The 17,736-nt window shown below is 43.5% G+C and overlaps 1 protein-coding gene across 4 annotated transcripts in view; it reads left to right on the top strand.

Annotated features, from left to right (window-relative positions):
* The first annotated feature begins 6,894 nt into the window (after positions 1-6,894).
* Positions 6,895-17,736, top strand: part of rgs12b (regulator of G protein signaling 12b) — a 91,308-nt gene continuing 80,466 nt past the window's right edge. For 2 of the 4 annotated variants that reach the window (XM_042342901.1, XM_042342892.1), the window contains exons 1-2: positions 6,895-6,944; positions 10,009-12,073. In XM_042342901.1, the coding sequence (XP_042198835.1) occupies positions 10,157-12,073 (1,917 nt within the window). In that variant the 5' untranslated portion in view covers positions 6,895-6,944; positions 10,009-10,156. Of the gene's footprint in view, positions 6,945-8,376; positions 8,473-10,008; positions 12,074-17,736 lie in introns of those variants that run through there. The other 2 variants (XM_042342898.1, XM_042342893.1) reach the window with 2 other exon arrangements.

Here is a 17,736-nt window from a genome sequence, read left to right as displayed (position 1 = left end):
ACATTACTGGTGCCTTGCCATTTGAAAAAGCCTCTGTAAACTACACCTCCACCAAGGAAACCCACAAAATCGCTTTGGAGCCAAGGTCTCTGGATTCGCTGTGTTTTACCAACTGGCTCCTCCGCCCACCCTCTCATACCTCACCCATCCTTTCCTCCAACTGCGAGGTGATGCTGGATTTCCTTGAAACCAAAGTCGAGGGAATCCGCTCAGCTGCCTCTGGCCGTCTGTCTACTACATCCCATCTCCACCTCTCACCCCGGCCCCTACCCATACCTCCCTCCACATCTTTGAACTTGTTTCCCCCTCTCTCATCACCACTGTAACCCATATGAAACCGACCACCTGTTCCCTTGATCCCATCCCTACCCCTCTCCTTACCTCCAAGCTCCACCTCCTTGCCCCCCTAGTCCCAGACATCATAAACCTCTCCCTGTCCACTGGCACCGGTCCCACCCCTTTAAAAACGGCCACCATCACTTCTTAAAAAACCCTCCCTGGACCCATCCCTGCTCTCAAACTACTGCCACAACTCCAAACTCCCTCTCCTTTCCAAAGTCCTGGAACTTTTGCTTCCCAGCTTCGCTCCTTCCTCTCCCGCCACTTCCTTCACGAACCCCTCCACCTTACTAAGCCAGACTGCACCTTGGCATCTTGTTTGACTCTCAACTATCCTTTCTATCCCACATCCTTGACATGACCTGCTCTGCCTTCCCCCACCTCCGCAACATCACCCGGCTCTGCCACTGTCTCACACGGCAGGCCGCTGGAACCCTCATACACACATTTATAACATCCAGGCTTGACTATGCAAACTCCCTGCTTGTTGGCCTCCCCAACTCCTCCCTCCATAGGCTGCAGATCATCCAGAAAGTTGCAGCCCATGTCCTTTGCCACACCAGGCTTCATGACCTTATCACCCCCATCCTTGCCCAACTCCATCGGCTACCCATCACACAGAGGATACAGTTCAAGATCCTGGTCCTCACCTTCAAAGCCCTCCATGGCCTTGCTCCTTCCTACCTCTGCGACCAACCTGCCCGCTCCCTCCGCTCAACGGGCTCCGGCCTGCTTCACGTTCCTCACCTCACCTGCCCCACCATTGGCAGGCGGGCTGGCCTTCAGCCACTCTGCCCCATTCTCTGGAACTCCAACCCACAGTCACTTTGCCTCGCCCCCTCCTTTGCCTCCTTCAAGACCCGTCTCAACCATGTGACCATGCCTTTGATCACCCTCCTCCCTCTGTCCTCCACCCTCCCCGAACCCTAGTTCAGGTCAGAAACACTGATTGTCCAGCGCCTTGGGACATCCTCCCGATGCGAAAGGCACTATAAAAATGTAATTCTGTTGTTGTTGTTGTTGATTTAGAGGTATAAACATGCCCTGAACCTTGTAAACCCAAGCCCTTAAAATTTAAAGTGGCCTGAGCTGGGCAAGTACAATGTAGTACAGTTGCCAGGTTATGTGTAAATCACGATGTGCATCTTTGCACTTGTGCAGCTAGTACTAAAGTTGGGACTTCCATTGACCAGGTAAGGAGCGTAAATTCACTCTTAAGATTACACCTGACAACAGACTTGTCCCCTGTTTTATCTACTGATAAAGCATTCTACATTACCCTTTTAGTATTCCCTATATCTGATCTACCTCAGGCTTCTACTCACCCCCTCCACCTGCAAAACTTGGGCATGATGTGTGTCCCCATTCCACTGCCCATTCCTTTGGTCTGCGAACACCTGCTGCACATTCCCCATACCTCTGCACTACCAAGTGCCTTCAGTCATTACCCCCTAACTTCTGGGGCTCCCTGCCCTTCACCTCATCCCCTATTTATCTTTAAATCCCTCCTGATGAGATGACTTACCTCTTCAATCGTGCCTGTGGTCACTCCCTCGCCCTCAATCAATGTCCAACCCCACCACTGTGCAGCACTCCGAGATGCTATCCTGTGTGGAGAGTGCTATATGAATGCAAGTTGTCGTTGTTGGTGTCCCCCGTCCAATCTTGAAAGAAATTAATTCAAGATAAATATTATTGTACTCTTAATGGTTAAATATGTTTCTGCCCAATCGGTGCAGCAGCACATTCAATTATGGAGTGGTAGTTGCTGGCCTAGGTGGTAAGTACAGTTCCTTGTACAGCAAATCCTTGAACTCAAATGTCGAGGGAGGAAAACGTTTTAGTGACATGAAAAAGAATATATTTGAAAAGTGAAGTAAATTCTTCCAAGTGTCCAGGCCAAAAAATCCTCCAAGATAAAATTGGTCATTCACTCATGGATGATTGTTGGACATCCCTGCGCTCAATTTGCTGTTGTTATCACAATCAGTCACTACACTTTGCAGAAATTTTGTAAAGTGCTTTGAGACATTCTCAATGTTATCGGCAATCAAATGCAAGGATTGTTATTATTTATTATTGGACTTTTTGGTGTCAATTCAGAAGCTTGCATTGCATTATTCTAAGTTAAAGCACAAGCATTAGATCTTGAACATAGATATCTGAGGTTTATTCGCTTTGCGTACTTGAACACCTGTTAATCTTGGTTATATGGTTTCCTCTAAAATTGCCACAACTGAGCTGCGTAAATGGTTCAACAACTTCCTCCGCCCCCCCCCCCCCCCCCCCCCACACACACACACACACAACTCAGGGGTTCCTTTGTCTCCGTTCTTTTTCCAATTTGACTTTTCCACATTATTGACCTCCTCTGGTCTTCACTTTATTCAACCCTTAACCACCTTCAATGACTATTCCACTCAAAATAATTTTGATTGAGTGAAGCTTGAAATCTGTGGTGTGTTAATTATCATGCACACACTAGGTGAGCAGATTGAATCCTAGGGAGAGTGTGCAATCCATTCCAAACACAGGGACATTTCCATGCATTGGTGGCATTCATATGTGTAATTCAGTCTGGATTGTATACTTGTAAGCATGGTGATCAGCTCCCTGGTTGTGACAGACACCCAAACAACCAAAGAAAATCACAACTTTGATAAATTTGATCAATGAGGCCAGTTGAAAACTAAAGAATGACTGTGGGTATGATTTTCCCTCCTCCAACCCCATTCCATTTCATTTCTGTGGCTGAGCCTAAAGCCATCCATGGGTTACTACTGGACTTGCATTGCACTGCTGGTTAGTGGGATACCTGCTTAACTCAAATTTGGCAATGAGACACTTCCCTGATATTGAAGTGTCAAACAAGACTTTAAACTCAAGCCCCAAAACCTTCTGTCCCAAGGCAGGAGTGCTACCAATTGAGCTAAGATGATATTCATTGGCATTTCTAGGTTCTTAAGTTCCATCCTTGAAAATTAAGAGTTTCTTGGCTTCAATCCCACCATACAGAAATGCTTATTACATTTGTCACAGTAGGTTTCATAATTCTAATTGGGTCAGCTTACTCATATTTCTATTTTCTTTGCAAATCAAAGTTTTCATTTGATATGCTTTGTTGGCATCTGGAAATTATTGATCCTCCCAGGGGATTTTAAAATATGGTCAGCAATCATTGCCTTGCTCGGGTATCTTCCAATACATAACATTTAATGAATACCAGCATTGCTGAGGTATTTTGCCTTAAGCACCTGAAGTGGTAATGAAATACGTTAATTCATCATTCAGGGCCAGAGACAAGGCACTTAGTTAGCATGTATTAATATAAAATAACACTCATCCAGACTCAACACTTTACAGGGTAGGAATTGGCATTTAAGGAATTTAAACCAATCTAGGGGCCACCACTTGAAGGGGTATAGTGGGTTTAGTGTTAGTCTAGACTTCCACAGCATCCCTCCAGTCCAAGAGCATCAGATTTTGACTTTACAAATCTGACACGCATTTATTGTAGAGTCAGCACTGTGGGCGCTAAGTCTCCTCCTTCCCCATGTGAGTTCCTCTGATTCTAGTGTACATTGTTTTATTCCAGGGAAGTCGGATTGAACTTTATACAGAACACTGCAAACATAATCCTTTCTGGTCTAAAGAATAACTTCCCTTGGAGATGAGTGTAGGAATGTGCACAAGCTCCTTACAAAATTTACTAAGAAAATATTTAAAATAAAAAATGTAAAATAAAATAATGCGCAAGCCTTTATTCTTAAGTCTTTGTTTATTGGGTATTAGCTTGGCTCTGTTACTAGCACTCGTGCCTCTTCATTCAGGGTCAGAAGATTATACGTTCAACTTGTACCATGACTTGAACTCTACCCAAACTGACACTCCGGATTACTGCATTGTCAGAGGTCCTTTGGATGGGGTCCACAACATGACTGCTGCATTTGCTGATATGCAAAAAAAAACTACATGTAACCATAATACTCTAAGAGCAACTGGTAATGTAGCCAAGTCTGTCTTATTAGCAGCACCGACTAGTCACTGATGACTGTGATTCATCTGATTTGATCTGATCTGACCAAGTCTTTTTGGTCTTTGTGAAGCAAGAGCTAAAAATTGCATAAGAGTTTGCTTGGTGAAAGAAGATTAAGGTCCACCCAGTTCACCTTCCACCATCCTGGCAGTCGCATGTCATGTCTAAAACGATATATTGTATCTAACGCCGGTTTACTTAGCAGTAAGTAGGAACCCAGTTGTTAGTCGATTGGTGGATCGCTTTCCGGGAATAATAATCCCTTCAAAAAAGAAATAAATACATAATAATTTGGTCACTCAATCCATGACTGTTTGTGGGACACTGCTGTGCGCAATTGGCTGCTGCGTTTCACCCACAAAATACCCAGTCACTACACTTTACAGCTTATCCTGTGAAGCGCTTTAAGACGTGATAAGGTACTATGTCAAATGCAAGTATTATCGTATTATTATAATGCAACTTCTGGAACTTGTATAACCACTGGAAGCCAGCAACAACTTGCATTTTCAGCTGGAACGTGTCTCCGGGGTAACCTGCAAGGGGGTGGGAGGGGCTCTGGGACTGTCTGACCCAGTGTTGAGCTCTTTCAAGGGAATCCGCTCAGTTGCCACCGCCCTCCCAACTTCCACCCCCTCCCTACCCCCCCACACTCCGACCACTACCCATCCCTCCTTCCACACCTTTGAACCTGTCACCCCTCCTCTGTCATCACCACCATATCCTCCATGAAGCCCACCACCTGCTCCCTGGACCCCATCCCTACCCCTCTCCTTAAATCCCAGCTCCACCTCCGTGCCCCATTACTCGCCGACATCATTAACTCTTCCTGTCATCTGGCACTGTTCCTTCCCCCCTAAAACAGACACTATCACCCCCACCTTGAAGAAACCTTCCCTCGACCCATCACAGCTATCCAGCTACCGGCCCATCTCAAATCTCCCCTTCCTATCCAAGGTCCTTGAGAGAGCCGTTGCCTCCCAGCTTCGCTCTTTCCTCTCCTCTCACTCCCTCCATGAACCCCTCCAATCGGGTTTCTGTGCTGCCCACAGTACGGAAACTGGTCAAGGTCACAAGCGACATCCTGACCATGTGTGACCAGGGCTCCCTCTGCCTCCTCGACCTCTCCACCGCCTTTGATACTGTGGACCACTCAATCCTCCTCCACCACCTCTCTTCCCACCTCAACGTCAAGGTTCTGTCCTTGACTGGTTCAGGTCCTACCTTTGACACCGCCTCCACTTTGTTTCTGCAAATGGCTTCCCCTCCAGCCCCCGCACCGTCTTGTACGGTGTTCCTCAGGGCCCTGTCCTCGGGCGCCTCCTCTTCACCCTCTACATGCTCCCTCTTGGTGACATCATCCACAGACATGGGGTCAACTTCCACATGTATGCGGATGACACCCAACGCCATCTCTCTGCCTCCACCCTGAACTGCAGGACTACTGGGGTCCTGACCGACTGCGTGTCCAACATCAAGTCTGGGATGAGGGACAACTTTCTCCAACTCAACATCAGCAACAGCGAGGCCCTCCTGACTGGCTCGTGCCAGCACCTCCGCACCTCAGGCACTGGCAGCATCAGCCTCCACGGCTGCACACTCAACCTCACTAACCCAGTCAGGAACCTGGGTGTCCTGTTTGACCCTGAACTGTCCTCTCTCCCCCACATCTGCTCCATGACCGGCATTGCCTACCACCACCTCCACAATATTGCCAGACTCCGCCACTGCCTCACCCCTCAGGCTCCGAAACCCTCACCCACACATTCGTCACATCAAGGCTCGATTACGGGAACTCCTTCCTCATCGGCCTTCCCAACTCTTCCCTTCACAACCTGCAGATCATCCGAAACTCTGCAGCTCATGTACTCTCACGCACCAGGCTCCGTGGCCCTTCTCTTTGGTCGCCCTCCCACCTCCCTGCCTTCCCTCACCCCTAGAACCCCCCTCCTCCATGCTCGGGCCCCGTGGAGTCCTGTAGCTCAGTGGTTAGAGCACTCGCTTTGCAAGTGAGAGACCTGAGTTCAATTCCAGGCAGAGGGCGAAACCTTGGGCAAGTTTCCTTACTCCACACAGAGCCTAATAATAATCGCTCCAAAAAAAAACAATAATAAATTGGTCATTTTCAATCTACGACTGTTTGTGGGACATTGCTGTGCGCAATTGGCTGCCGCGTTCGCCCACAAATATACAGTCAATTCACTTTACAGTGTGTTCTGTGAAGCGCTTTGGGACGTCCTCCCGACGTGAAAAGCGCTATATCAAATGCAAGGATTATTATTATTACTATTATTATTATTATCTTGTTGTTGTTGTTGTTGTTGTTGTAGTGCTGCCCGCGCGCTGGCGTCCGCGACGCGGCGCGAGGCACCTGGAGCTCCGGCGGTTGGCAGAGAGCGAGGCTCACGTGACCCCGGCGCTGAGACCGTTGCCGCCCCCCCCCCCCCCCCCCCCCCCCCCCCCCCCCCCCGCGCGCCGCTCCAGCTCGGAGTTTAAAAATAAACGGCGGATTTTAACGGTCCGGTTCCAGTGCCCGAGCGACCCGACCCCCACGGGCGGTGGAGGTGAGGTGAGCTCTGCCCCTTTGGTGTTCTCTTTCGTTGTTTCTTCGATGCGTTTTTTTTCCCGTCTAAAAAGTTGTGTTTTGTTTTTTGTGAATACGTGTGTGTGTGTGTGTGTATATATATATATACACACACACAAAACACCATGGTTTGGGTTTAGGAGTTCAGTGCACCGGGCGGTCAGGTCCCCCCGGTTTTAGGTTTCCAGGTAAAACCTTTTTAATACAGAACAAAACGACCCCCGTCCCTCGTCAACGAATGCGGCTATTGTTTGTTTCAGTTGACAACGGTTGCGAAGCGGTTTCGTAGCCGAGTTTTCAAACCAATGATCCGCAAATCTACCCCTTCCCCATCTCCACCCGACCCCCCCCACCCCCCCCCCCCACCACCAAACCACCACCGACTCTTCCAGTAAAGTTTTTTTAATGCATCACGTTCAGCTAACACTTTCCCCCCTGTTTTTGTTTCTTTTTTTTATATAAGAAAGACAGGATATTTTAAATATAGGATTATATATATATATATATATATTTGATTTAACCAGTGATCGTATTTACGACTATATGTGTGTGTGTGTGTGTGATATATATTTTAAAAGCTTTTTTTTATAAACGTATTTGTACAGAAGAGAGGGAGAACGAGAGACCCACATAGAGCGGGTGGGCTGGGGGGGGATTGGGAAAGTCAAACCCGTCTGTATATGTGGTTGTTTGGTTAAAACGTTATTTTGATCCGCCGGATTGTAGGGCGCATTCCCCCCCTTTTTTTTTAATAAAAAAGACGTCGATTATGTTACAAATCTGTTGGTTTTTGCTATTTTTTTAAAAAAAAGGGGGGCGGGGGGGGGGGGGGGGGTGGGGTGTCTAGTTCAGGACCAGGAAAACTTCCAACTCTTTTTGTTTGTTCACTTCTCTCTCTCTCTCTCTCTCTTCTTTCTTTGTCGGGAGGACGCATTCTTCTCCCCCCCACTATTTTATTTAAGAAAACCCTCGATTGCATTACAATGTTGCTGGTTTGACTGCTTCTAAAGGAAGACCCATACTAATCGAGGATCAGAATAACTTCCAACTCTTTTGTACTTTCCTTTTTGTTCCTTTCTCTCTTTTCTCCTTTCTTTCTCTCTTACCGCCCCCCCCCCCCCCCCTCTCTCTGTGGGACACATTCCTCTTCCCCACTTTTTAAGAAGCCAATTGCGTTGCATATCTATGTTACAAATTCGGGATCAGAAAAGCTCCTTTATTGCTCTTTTTTTCTCCCCCCACCCACTCTATTTCGGGGAAGTGGGGAGGTGGGGGGGTGCTGTTTGGAGCAATCTAATCTGGCGGTGTAAACTGACTTTGAAGTGAGTGACAGCTCAATCCGCTAATCACAGGCGGACGTGTTCTGAGTGACGGCATTGTCGGCCAATCGCTGCCGTCAAAGGGGGGGGGGGCGAGGCGAGGGCGTCCGTTGTCGTTAGGGTGTGAGCGCTGCAGCAGCGAGGGTCCCCGAAAAAAAGGGGGAGAGGGGGAAAAAAGCTGAAAAAAAAGTGAGGTGGGAGCTGGGAATACCATCAACTTTGCCGTTTCGCCGATCAAACTTTCTCAAACAAGCTCAGATGTAATGAAAGTCGCAGTTAACTTTCCAGGAATACGTGTTGTACTGTACTTTGTTTATTTGTGTACGAAAGGGAAGTTGTTACCTAATTACTGCACGATGCCTGGTGTTTGTGTATGTGTGATCCGTTGAATTTCTGCTGCAGACAAGGTTTACGCACTCAATGGACCCACTCACTGCAGGGAGTAGCCGGATGAGTGTTGATTCAGCGTTTTATTGTGGATCTAACTGCTCAACAAATATTCCTCTGTAGGATTTGAACACTGTGGTTAAATCAAATTGCAGATAGTTTCCATAGTTGAGAACGCCATCTAATATAGCCTGTAATCGGGAGAATTTATAATTACTATCATCAGTTAAAAGTACATTTGCAGGGCTGTACATTGACTAGTATATCTTTCGCTGTATTTATATCTCGCCATCTCTATGATGTACACTAGTTTGTGGCATTTTTTTCTGACAATACCTAAGTACTGTATCTACTAGAGTTTTTCTGGTTGGTCTCGGATCTATATCTAGGATAAAAATATTTTATTTAAATCTAGGATAAACTATGTTTTGGAGACTTGATTTTTTTAACTGAGGGCTTTTGAATGTTTGAACAGTTCGGTATTTATGCTTGTCTTTTATATCAGTTTGGTTCAATTGGTAGCATTCTTGTCAGAAAGTTGTGGGTTCAAGCCCTCCACATCACAACTTCAGCTCATTATCTGGAATAGGATAAAATGTAACATAACATAGTAACAGGCCAGTTGACCCATCAAGTCTGTCTATGTTGGTGTTCTTCTCTACATATGTCTTTGTCACTTAATAAATTCCACTCCTGCTTACTCCTCATTCTTTTAATGTTATTTTTCAAGAATCTATGTATAGTAAAGAGCTGAATAATTGAGACTGGTACATTGTGCAGAAAAGATCACTTGTATTAGACAAATTACAAATTGGCTACAGTTCTAAATAAAATAATTGTTCCAACAGGAGTTGCATTGTCACCATAAATAATACCACATTGTGCCAACCCTTCTCTGCCATTCTGTCTCTCTCTTTGTCACTTTCTCTAAAGGTTTCTCACTGTCATTCGTTTTCTCTCATTTTCTCTCTTCCCCTGATTTATCTATATTCCTGTCTCTTATTTCTCTGACAAACTTATATTAAAAAAAAACTATGAATAGTTTCATTTGCACTACTGGCCAAAAAAATCCAGTTATACACATGCAAGTAAGATTACAACTTGTTGACAAGAACAGAAGTCAGTATCTCTTACATTTATTTTAAGTTCTTGTCTATGTATTTTATTTGAATTTTTATTAGATCTTTACTTCATTAAAAATCCAAAAGTTGGTTTACACAAGGCATCTGTATTCGTAGAAAGACAGATAAATTCCATAATAACTTTTTTAAAAAGCTTAGCTTAATTTTTAGCTATAAAATATATAGAATTGGTTTGATGTAAGTATCCCTTTTTTGTTCCAGGTGTTTTTGAAGTTTGGAATAAGGTGCAGTGAGACTTCAAGATACAGCTACAATGAATTATTTTCTTAAAATACTTACCAACTGCTGGCTTCAGCGATTCCTATGAAGTGTGAAATATAACAGTGGTTGTAATTCTGGTAACTTTGGAATGCAAACAATGTACAGACAAGCTGATCAAGTGAAACGTCGTTTAAACCCAAATGCTCCCATTCGAATGAGGAATGTAGATGTTGCCAGAGGAAGAACAGGTTATGGATTCACACTTTCTGGCCAAGCTCCATGTGTGCTAAGCTGCATTTTGAAAGGAAGCCCGGCAGATTATGTTGGGCTTCGATCTGGAGATCGGATTCTTAGTGTCAATGATATTAATGTCTCTAAAGCCTCCCATGACGATGTTGTGAAACTGATAGGAAAATGCACAGGAGTGCTGCAGCTTGTGATTGCTGATAGTAGTAATCACTCTGATACAGGTTCAAGTGATGAAGAGCTTTATTTCAATGAAGGCAAAGGGGGATGGATGAACAATAAGCCCAAATCAAAACATTTTGGTCTAAACAGAGCTGAAAAGGTAGTTGCCGATATACAGTCAGGTGGCATTTTCAATGTGCTTTTTGAAAATTCCAAACTTCCTGCCAAACATAGCAGGAATTGTTTACAGCAGCAAAGAAAAACAGCTGAAACAGTCAGTGGATTTCCTACCAGACATGGCAATACAGGAACAAATCACAATTCACTCTCTGAGGAAGAAGTAATGAAGGTGCTAAATGATAACTCGATGTTTGCCAGTGGCCTTGAAAGCCAAGATGATTTTGCCCTAGATTCTAATATTCTGAACGTTGGGATGATAGTAGGCTACTTGGGATCAATAGAATTACCGTCAACAAGTTCAAATTTGGAAAATGATAGCTTGCAGGCTATCCGTGGCTGCATGCGACGCTTGCGTGCTGAGCAAAAGATTCATTCCCTTGTTTTGATGAAAATAATGCACGACTGCATTAAACTTTGCAATGACAAAAATGCTGTATTAGCTGTGTACCCAGCAGAAAAATTGGCTTTTACTGCTGTGTGTCCTGATGACCGAAGATTCTTTGGCTTGGTTACTATGCAAATAGCTGACGATAATAACTTTGCTAAGGAAAATGAAGGTGGGTTGAGGACTTCATGTCATGTCTTTATGGTGGACCCCGAACTCTGCCAGCACAAAATTCATCAGGGTATTGCTAGACGTTTTGACATTGATTGTACACCAGATACAGATACTAATGGCTGCTTAGAGTTTCCTCCATCATCTCAACCCGTTCTTCAGTTTGTGTCTGTGCTGTACAAGGATCTAGGAGAGTCGTTTGAAAGCATGCGTGCAAGAGCTTTCCTTGATGGGGATGTATATGCACCTGATGGTCAGCAGAATAATAGTACTGGCAGTAACAGTGATAGTGGAATTGGATGCTACAGTCAGGAAGAAAAGAGCAGAAGAGTTTTAGTTGTTGACTTGGGAACCAACCCAAACAAACATGCCTCCAATGGTGCACGGGGAAGTGCACAAAACAAAGGGCCAATACAGACTGCTTCCCAGTGGAATGGTTGCCGTCCAGACTTGGAAAGCAAATTTCATGCACCTCGACTATCAGATTTGGCACAGAATGATTACTCTTTGCATAATGGTAATAGGCATATGGGCTCTTCTACTCGACTTGATGTGCCAGGAACTTCTGCATGGTCTGCTTTTCCTTCAGCTAAGAAAGCTGATATAACTGGCAATGCTCCATGTGCAAACCCAAAGTGGCTTCCACTTCACATCCGTAAAGATTGGCAGTACTGCAGCAGTAGTGATCAGGAGTCCTATGCAGAGTCTACAGATGGATTGTCCAGTGTTAATTGTGGTACACTGAAGCAGGATCTTCCCCCTCCAATGAGCAAGATTCAGACAGAAAAGTATCGAGTTGGGAGTGGCTTTGGACAACCTTTTCGTGCTGTACCTCAAAAGGATGAACTGACAAGAAAATTGTTTGGTGTGGAAAAAATGTTTGGGATACAACAAAATAGCAAGAAAAGCAAAGATAAAAAGGTAAGGGGTGCACTGAAATAACATAAGAATTCATAACGGCACTGTACCTTTTTAATGAGATGGCTTTTTGCTGATTAATAGGCTGTAATTTATAAGATGCAAAATATAACTTGCTTTTTTCACTTCACAGAATATCTTAATTTCTTTTGGAAATGCTGAAATTGCATGTTTACTGAATTTGCATTGGCTAAATTGGTTCATTATTGCAAGTATGAAATGGTCATCAGTACTTTTAACTAATTATGTAGCATGATTCTACACTTCTCTTTACATGCGCAGAATACATCGACTTTATCTTAAAGTTGGTTTATCTTCCCTTTGCAGTAAAAAACAGTTTTCAAAGGCTTTAAAGTCGCTGTGAGGTCGGCTGATGGAAGCATGGTGTCCATGGTATGTGCGTACATACTGAAGATACTGCACCTGTAGCGCACCAAAGTACTTATATGCACTACAAACATTGCTGCAAAACCTTTACTCTATGTTGACCAGGGGTAGTAAAACCTCACCAGGAAATGATGTGGAGCAGTATACGGGAACTTGTTAATTCAATATGTATCAATGTAAGAAGTAACCTTGACATATCCACTGTATGTAAATGATATAATTCACTTGGAAAAGAGTATCTTTTTATGTTAGGTGTATCATTTACTTTGTTTAGTTAACACTAAAATGCTGCCATGAAATATGCTTTTATTATTTAATTGAAGAAAAACGATATCTCCACAGCCTGAGAATGACTGACTATTTGTCCTAATGGATTCCAACGGTTAGGAGTGAAAAAATAAGTGGGCAATGGTAACACTTAAGGTAAAGTTTAAGTGCTCCATTATGAACAGAAAAGTTCATCATTTGCTCTGAGCCTATGTATATGTGTTGTTTTAGTCTTGGGACCAGACAGATTTTGTCTGCTTATTGATTATTATTGCTTATATAATGAGCTTTATTTACATTTTTGCCAAATCCTATGAATGTTTGAATTGACCTTTTGACTTCATTTGTTTAGCCTGGACTGGTTTGGACTTGTGTGTCTACGCATCTACGTTTTGTGTGCTTCCAGAACTTTAAGATTTTTATTTTAATAGCACCTTCAGTGAATCGCTATGTTAAAAAGAAACTGCATTCAGTGATTAAAGAGTGCAACATTACTGATGTAGAAGTAACTTTTATTTGGGCAGCTTGGTCAAACAGTAGCAGTCTTGCTTTGCAAGCTTTGATAAATACTGAACCAAAGTTTTCATGTTTGGAACTAAAAATAGTCTGGGAAAGTATGATCTGGAGCAGCAACAACAACTTGCATTTATATAGTGCCTTTCAAATAGGGCAGTGTTTCTTTTAATATTTACAGAGATTATGTCAGACATCAAGCAGGGTGGGAGTAGGGAAGTGACTGTAAGCATCGTCAAAGAGGTATGTTTTCAGCAAGCTTTAAAAGACAGATGGAGAGGGAAGGGCGAGGCAGCGGATTTAGGGAGGGAATTCCAAAAGTTAGGAGGATATCCCTACAATAGTGGCTGTGAATATGCAGTGTTTGGTATCGTCAAAATGGAAGCAGTTGAATTCTGGATGAGCTGGAGCTTCAGGATGGAGGAGCTGGGAGGCTGGCAAGCAGGGCATTGCAGAAGTCAAGGCTAGAGGTCATAAAAGTGTGGATAAGGATTTTGGATGTATTGGGGATGACGATGGGATATGTGAAGAAAAGGCCTTGAACAAGGATTGGATGTAAGGATGGAAAAAGAGCTGAGGGTTGAACAAAATACCAAGGTGGAGAAAGAGCAACCTGGAACGTTGAGGTAATTGGAGCCAGAAGCAAGGATGGGGAGTCAATTTGTTGACATTAAACTGAAAGAAGTTGGGGTTTACAGCGATTAAAGGCTGAGGAGAAGGAATGATAGGGCATCTAAGTACTGCCTTGGCTGTCTCCCACAGTAAAGTGCGAGAGGTTTTGGGGCTTTTGTTTTCTTATAAGAAGAGATTCTGTGCAGAGGACCAAGAAACTCCAAGTCGCTTGGAAGGGAAGTATTGATTCTCTGTTAGTGAATCTTTAGGGGAAGATTCTCCAACTCGAATCTCATAGTGAGAAGCACATGGTCTGAGATGGCAGTGTTACCAATCCACAGTCCAATATTTGAGATAGGTGGACTTCTTTGATTTAGGAAGTAATTTAGTCTCGAGCATGATTTATGAGGGTAGGAATGCAAGTTGTAGTTTGTCGTTTGCAGCTGCAGGGTATGGTCAGACTCCATCATACCCAGCACATCAGAGCTCTCCAAGAAGGGACCCTGGTCACTTCATGTCTTTTGGTGAGGGAACATATTTAAGGTCCCATCTACAATCAGTATACCTTGCATTTGAGGAACCAGCAATAAAATGTTACAATGGAGTTGTTTGTGGGTTGATATCCAGTAGAAACATATGAAGGCCAACAAATAGACTGAGAAATTTTGACCACATTAGTTGGTTGACCTCACGGGAGTGCCCCACAAATAGCTACGAATAGAATGACAAATTTTATTTGGAGGATTGTTGGTCAGTACACCTAGAGAAGCTACCATCTCAATATATTAAGCAGATTCAAATTTGACTAGTAATGCGGTGGAAGAGTGATTTGAAATATCTATGTACCACTTAAGTAAACATATTCTTAAAATCTTAAGGATAAGAACTATAGAATAACATGTAGCAACCCACTTTAGAAAGTACAAAATCTAAAATAATTCCTAATTGTGAATCAATAACAACTTGCATTTATGTGGTGTCCTTTATGCAGGGTAGTGTCTTGGAATGATAAACAACAACAACAAGATTTCATTTATAGAGCGCCTTTCACGTCGGGAGGACGTCCCAAGGCGCTGTACAGTTGGGTCGGGACCCGAGCAGGGGCGAAATGGTCAGGGTGAGGGGAGGGAAGGGAGGGAGTGAGGAGTGGGTAGAGAACAGTGGAGCTTGATTCCGAACCGGGTAGACAAGGGAGGTGATGATCGACATGCTCAAAGAGGCAGGTTTTCAGGTCCAATCTAAAGATTGGCAAGGAGGGGGCAAGGCAGAGGGATTGCGTTTCAGGGTGTAGTGGCTGAAAGCATAACTGCTGATGGTAGAGTGAAGGCGACGAGTCATGTGCATTATGAGTCTTGTAGCGTAATGGTTAGAAGACTCACCTGGTAAGCGAGAGGACCTGGGACCCAGGGTGAAACCTTAGGCAAGTTTCCTTACTTCACACGGCTCTGTTTATCTACCAGTAAGTAGGAACCCGGTTATTAGTCGATTAGCAGATTGTTTTTCTGGGGATAATAATAATCTCTTAAAAAATTTGCTGTCCCAATCCACGACTGTTTGTGGATTACTGCTGCAATTGGCTGCCACGTTTTGTCTACAAAATATAGTCAATTCACTTAACTGCATTCTGTGAAGCCCTTTGAGTTGTCTTAACGATGTAATAAGGCACTATATCAAATGTAAGAAATATTATTATTATTATTATAAGGCCGGAGACAGCTGAGTGAAGGAGGCAAGTAGAGGAGTCTAAGCAGATCGGAGAGGTAGGGAGGTACACAAACTGATTTGTAAGTGAAATGTGGGATCTTGAAATTGATCCATTCTGCAATAGGGAGCGCAGTGGAGCCTAGCAAGAACTGGGGTCGGTCATGGGGGTCCTGAGAATATGGGTGGCGGAATTTTGATTCAGTTGGATTTCATGAGTGATGGAGCTGACTAATAGTGTCATGCCAACAATCTCCCCTGAAAATTGGTCATTCACTTCATGGCTGTTTGTGGGATATTATTGCACACAGATTGGCTGCTGTGTTCTCCCACAAAACACTTACTCCATTTTACTTTATATCCTGTGAAGCGCTTTGAGACTTCCACATGATGGGAAAGGCACTTGACCAAATGTAAGGGTTATTATTTGTGATGTCTAGTAGTGAGGTGGATTTGTGGTAAACTAATAAACAGGGGAAGTAGCTGCAGAAATGGAGAGCTCCAGCCTACACTGACCTGAGCACTCTGGAGGTAGAGCCTGCTTCATGGCGGGCACGTCTATTTGCCAAAGCCTCCCCTCATGAGGACTTGGATTAAGCCAATCTGACCAGGTTTACACACTTTAATTTGAATCTAACATATCGCTCTGTGTTGAGAAATTTATTAAAAACAACTAAGGGAAATAATATCGTAGCCTGAATCATGTTTCTGTAACAAACACGAAATCATAAGAGCCCTAAATTATTCATCCATTGTTCCTAATTAATGAAGTCTTAGGGCCATAAAGATCTGCAGTAGGTCTGTAATGGATGCCAGTAGGGGTTATAATGAAATGTAATTCCTTCAGATCAGCCAAATGAAAATGCTAATTTCCTTGGGTTCTAACCATAAGAACAGATAGGATAAAACTTAAATAAGCTCCGTTGTATCAATGCCTGCACCCATTACAATATTAGATTTACGTGGAGATTTGTTGCAATATAAGCCATTGTGATCTTATAAACTCACGATGATAACATTATCACTTTTATTAATTTTGGCGTCAGTTGGCAAGTAGTTACTATAGTAGTGTTCAATATTCTATCCTGTTTGTGAAGTACCATACAGATTAAACTCCAAATATTTTCCATTCTGAAGAGATACCAGAAAAGAAATAATAGTATATCTTCTACATTGAAAATGAGTGATTTTCTTCTGATCTGCATGGCTCTAACATCACTTAGAGAATCTCTATCTCACACTTATTCAGATTCTTAGTAAAAGTCTGAAAATGGATGATAAGGGGCTGTATAACTCTTCCGACACACCCCCCTCAGCAAGATCCCCAATAACACCACCCCCGGTCCCAGCACCAAAACCAGTTCCAACCCCAAGGGTCAGACCACCCACAATCAGACCACCCCAGTCCGGACAGATACATTGGGAGTTTGTTCCAATGTGTCTGTCCACATGGACCTAAACATCTTCCCCGCATCCCAAGAGTAGCCACTTCAGCCGATAAACTTATCAAATGATATAATGGTAACTAAAATCCAGAATGAAGCTTCCCATATGTTAATTGTAGGAACATTTTAGTTCCTGTCCATGCTCATTTTCTCTTTGTGTTCCACCTAATTTAGTTGATGTTTCTTCCACTCAAATCTGTGAAAATTAATTACAAATTACGCAGTGTACCAAACTAAATATGGGATCTCTTTGAGTTTAACTAAATTCAATTAAATATGATGTTAATTAAAATCTAAGTTTAAATCCATTTGTAATCCCCATATCGGGACTTGAACCCTATGCTGACACTCCAATGTGGTGTTGGGGGTGTGCTGCATTGTTGGAAGTGCTGTCCTTTGGATACAGTGTTAAACCAGGTTCTTGTCTGTTTAGGTGGATGTTAAAGATTCCATGGCACTACTTGAAAAGTGAAGGGAGGTACTTCCACTTGCCTTGCCAACAAACCCCCAAATAAAATTGTTCATCCGCTCCATGGCTGTTTGTGGGACTTTCTGTGCACATTTGGGCTGCTGCGTTTGCCTACGAATACACTGTTGCTCAACTTCACAGTAAATTCTGTGAAGCGCTTTGAGACGTCTTCCTGATTTGAAAGGGATCTATACCAAATGCAAGCTTTATTATTAATAATAATAATCCAATCATGGAAAGAGGAGAAGAAAGATAGAGAGAAGGGGGAGGAG

This window comes from Callorhinchus milii, unplaced genomic scaffold (assembly GCF_018977255.1).
Source record: "Callorhinchus milii isolate IMCB2004 unplaced genomic scaffold, IMCB_Cmil_1.0 Scaffold1, whole genome shotgun sequence".
In the NCBI taxonomy this organism is placed as follows: Eukaryota; Metazoa; Chordata; class Chondrichthyes; order Chimaeriformes; family Callorhinchidae; genus Callorhinchus; species Callorhinchus milii.
This window is presented reverse-complemented; position numbering and strand designations above follow the sequence as displayed.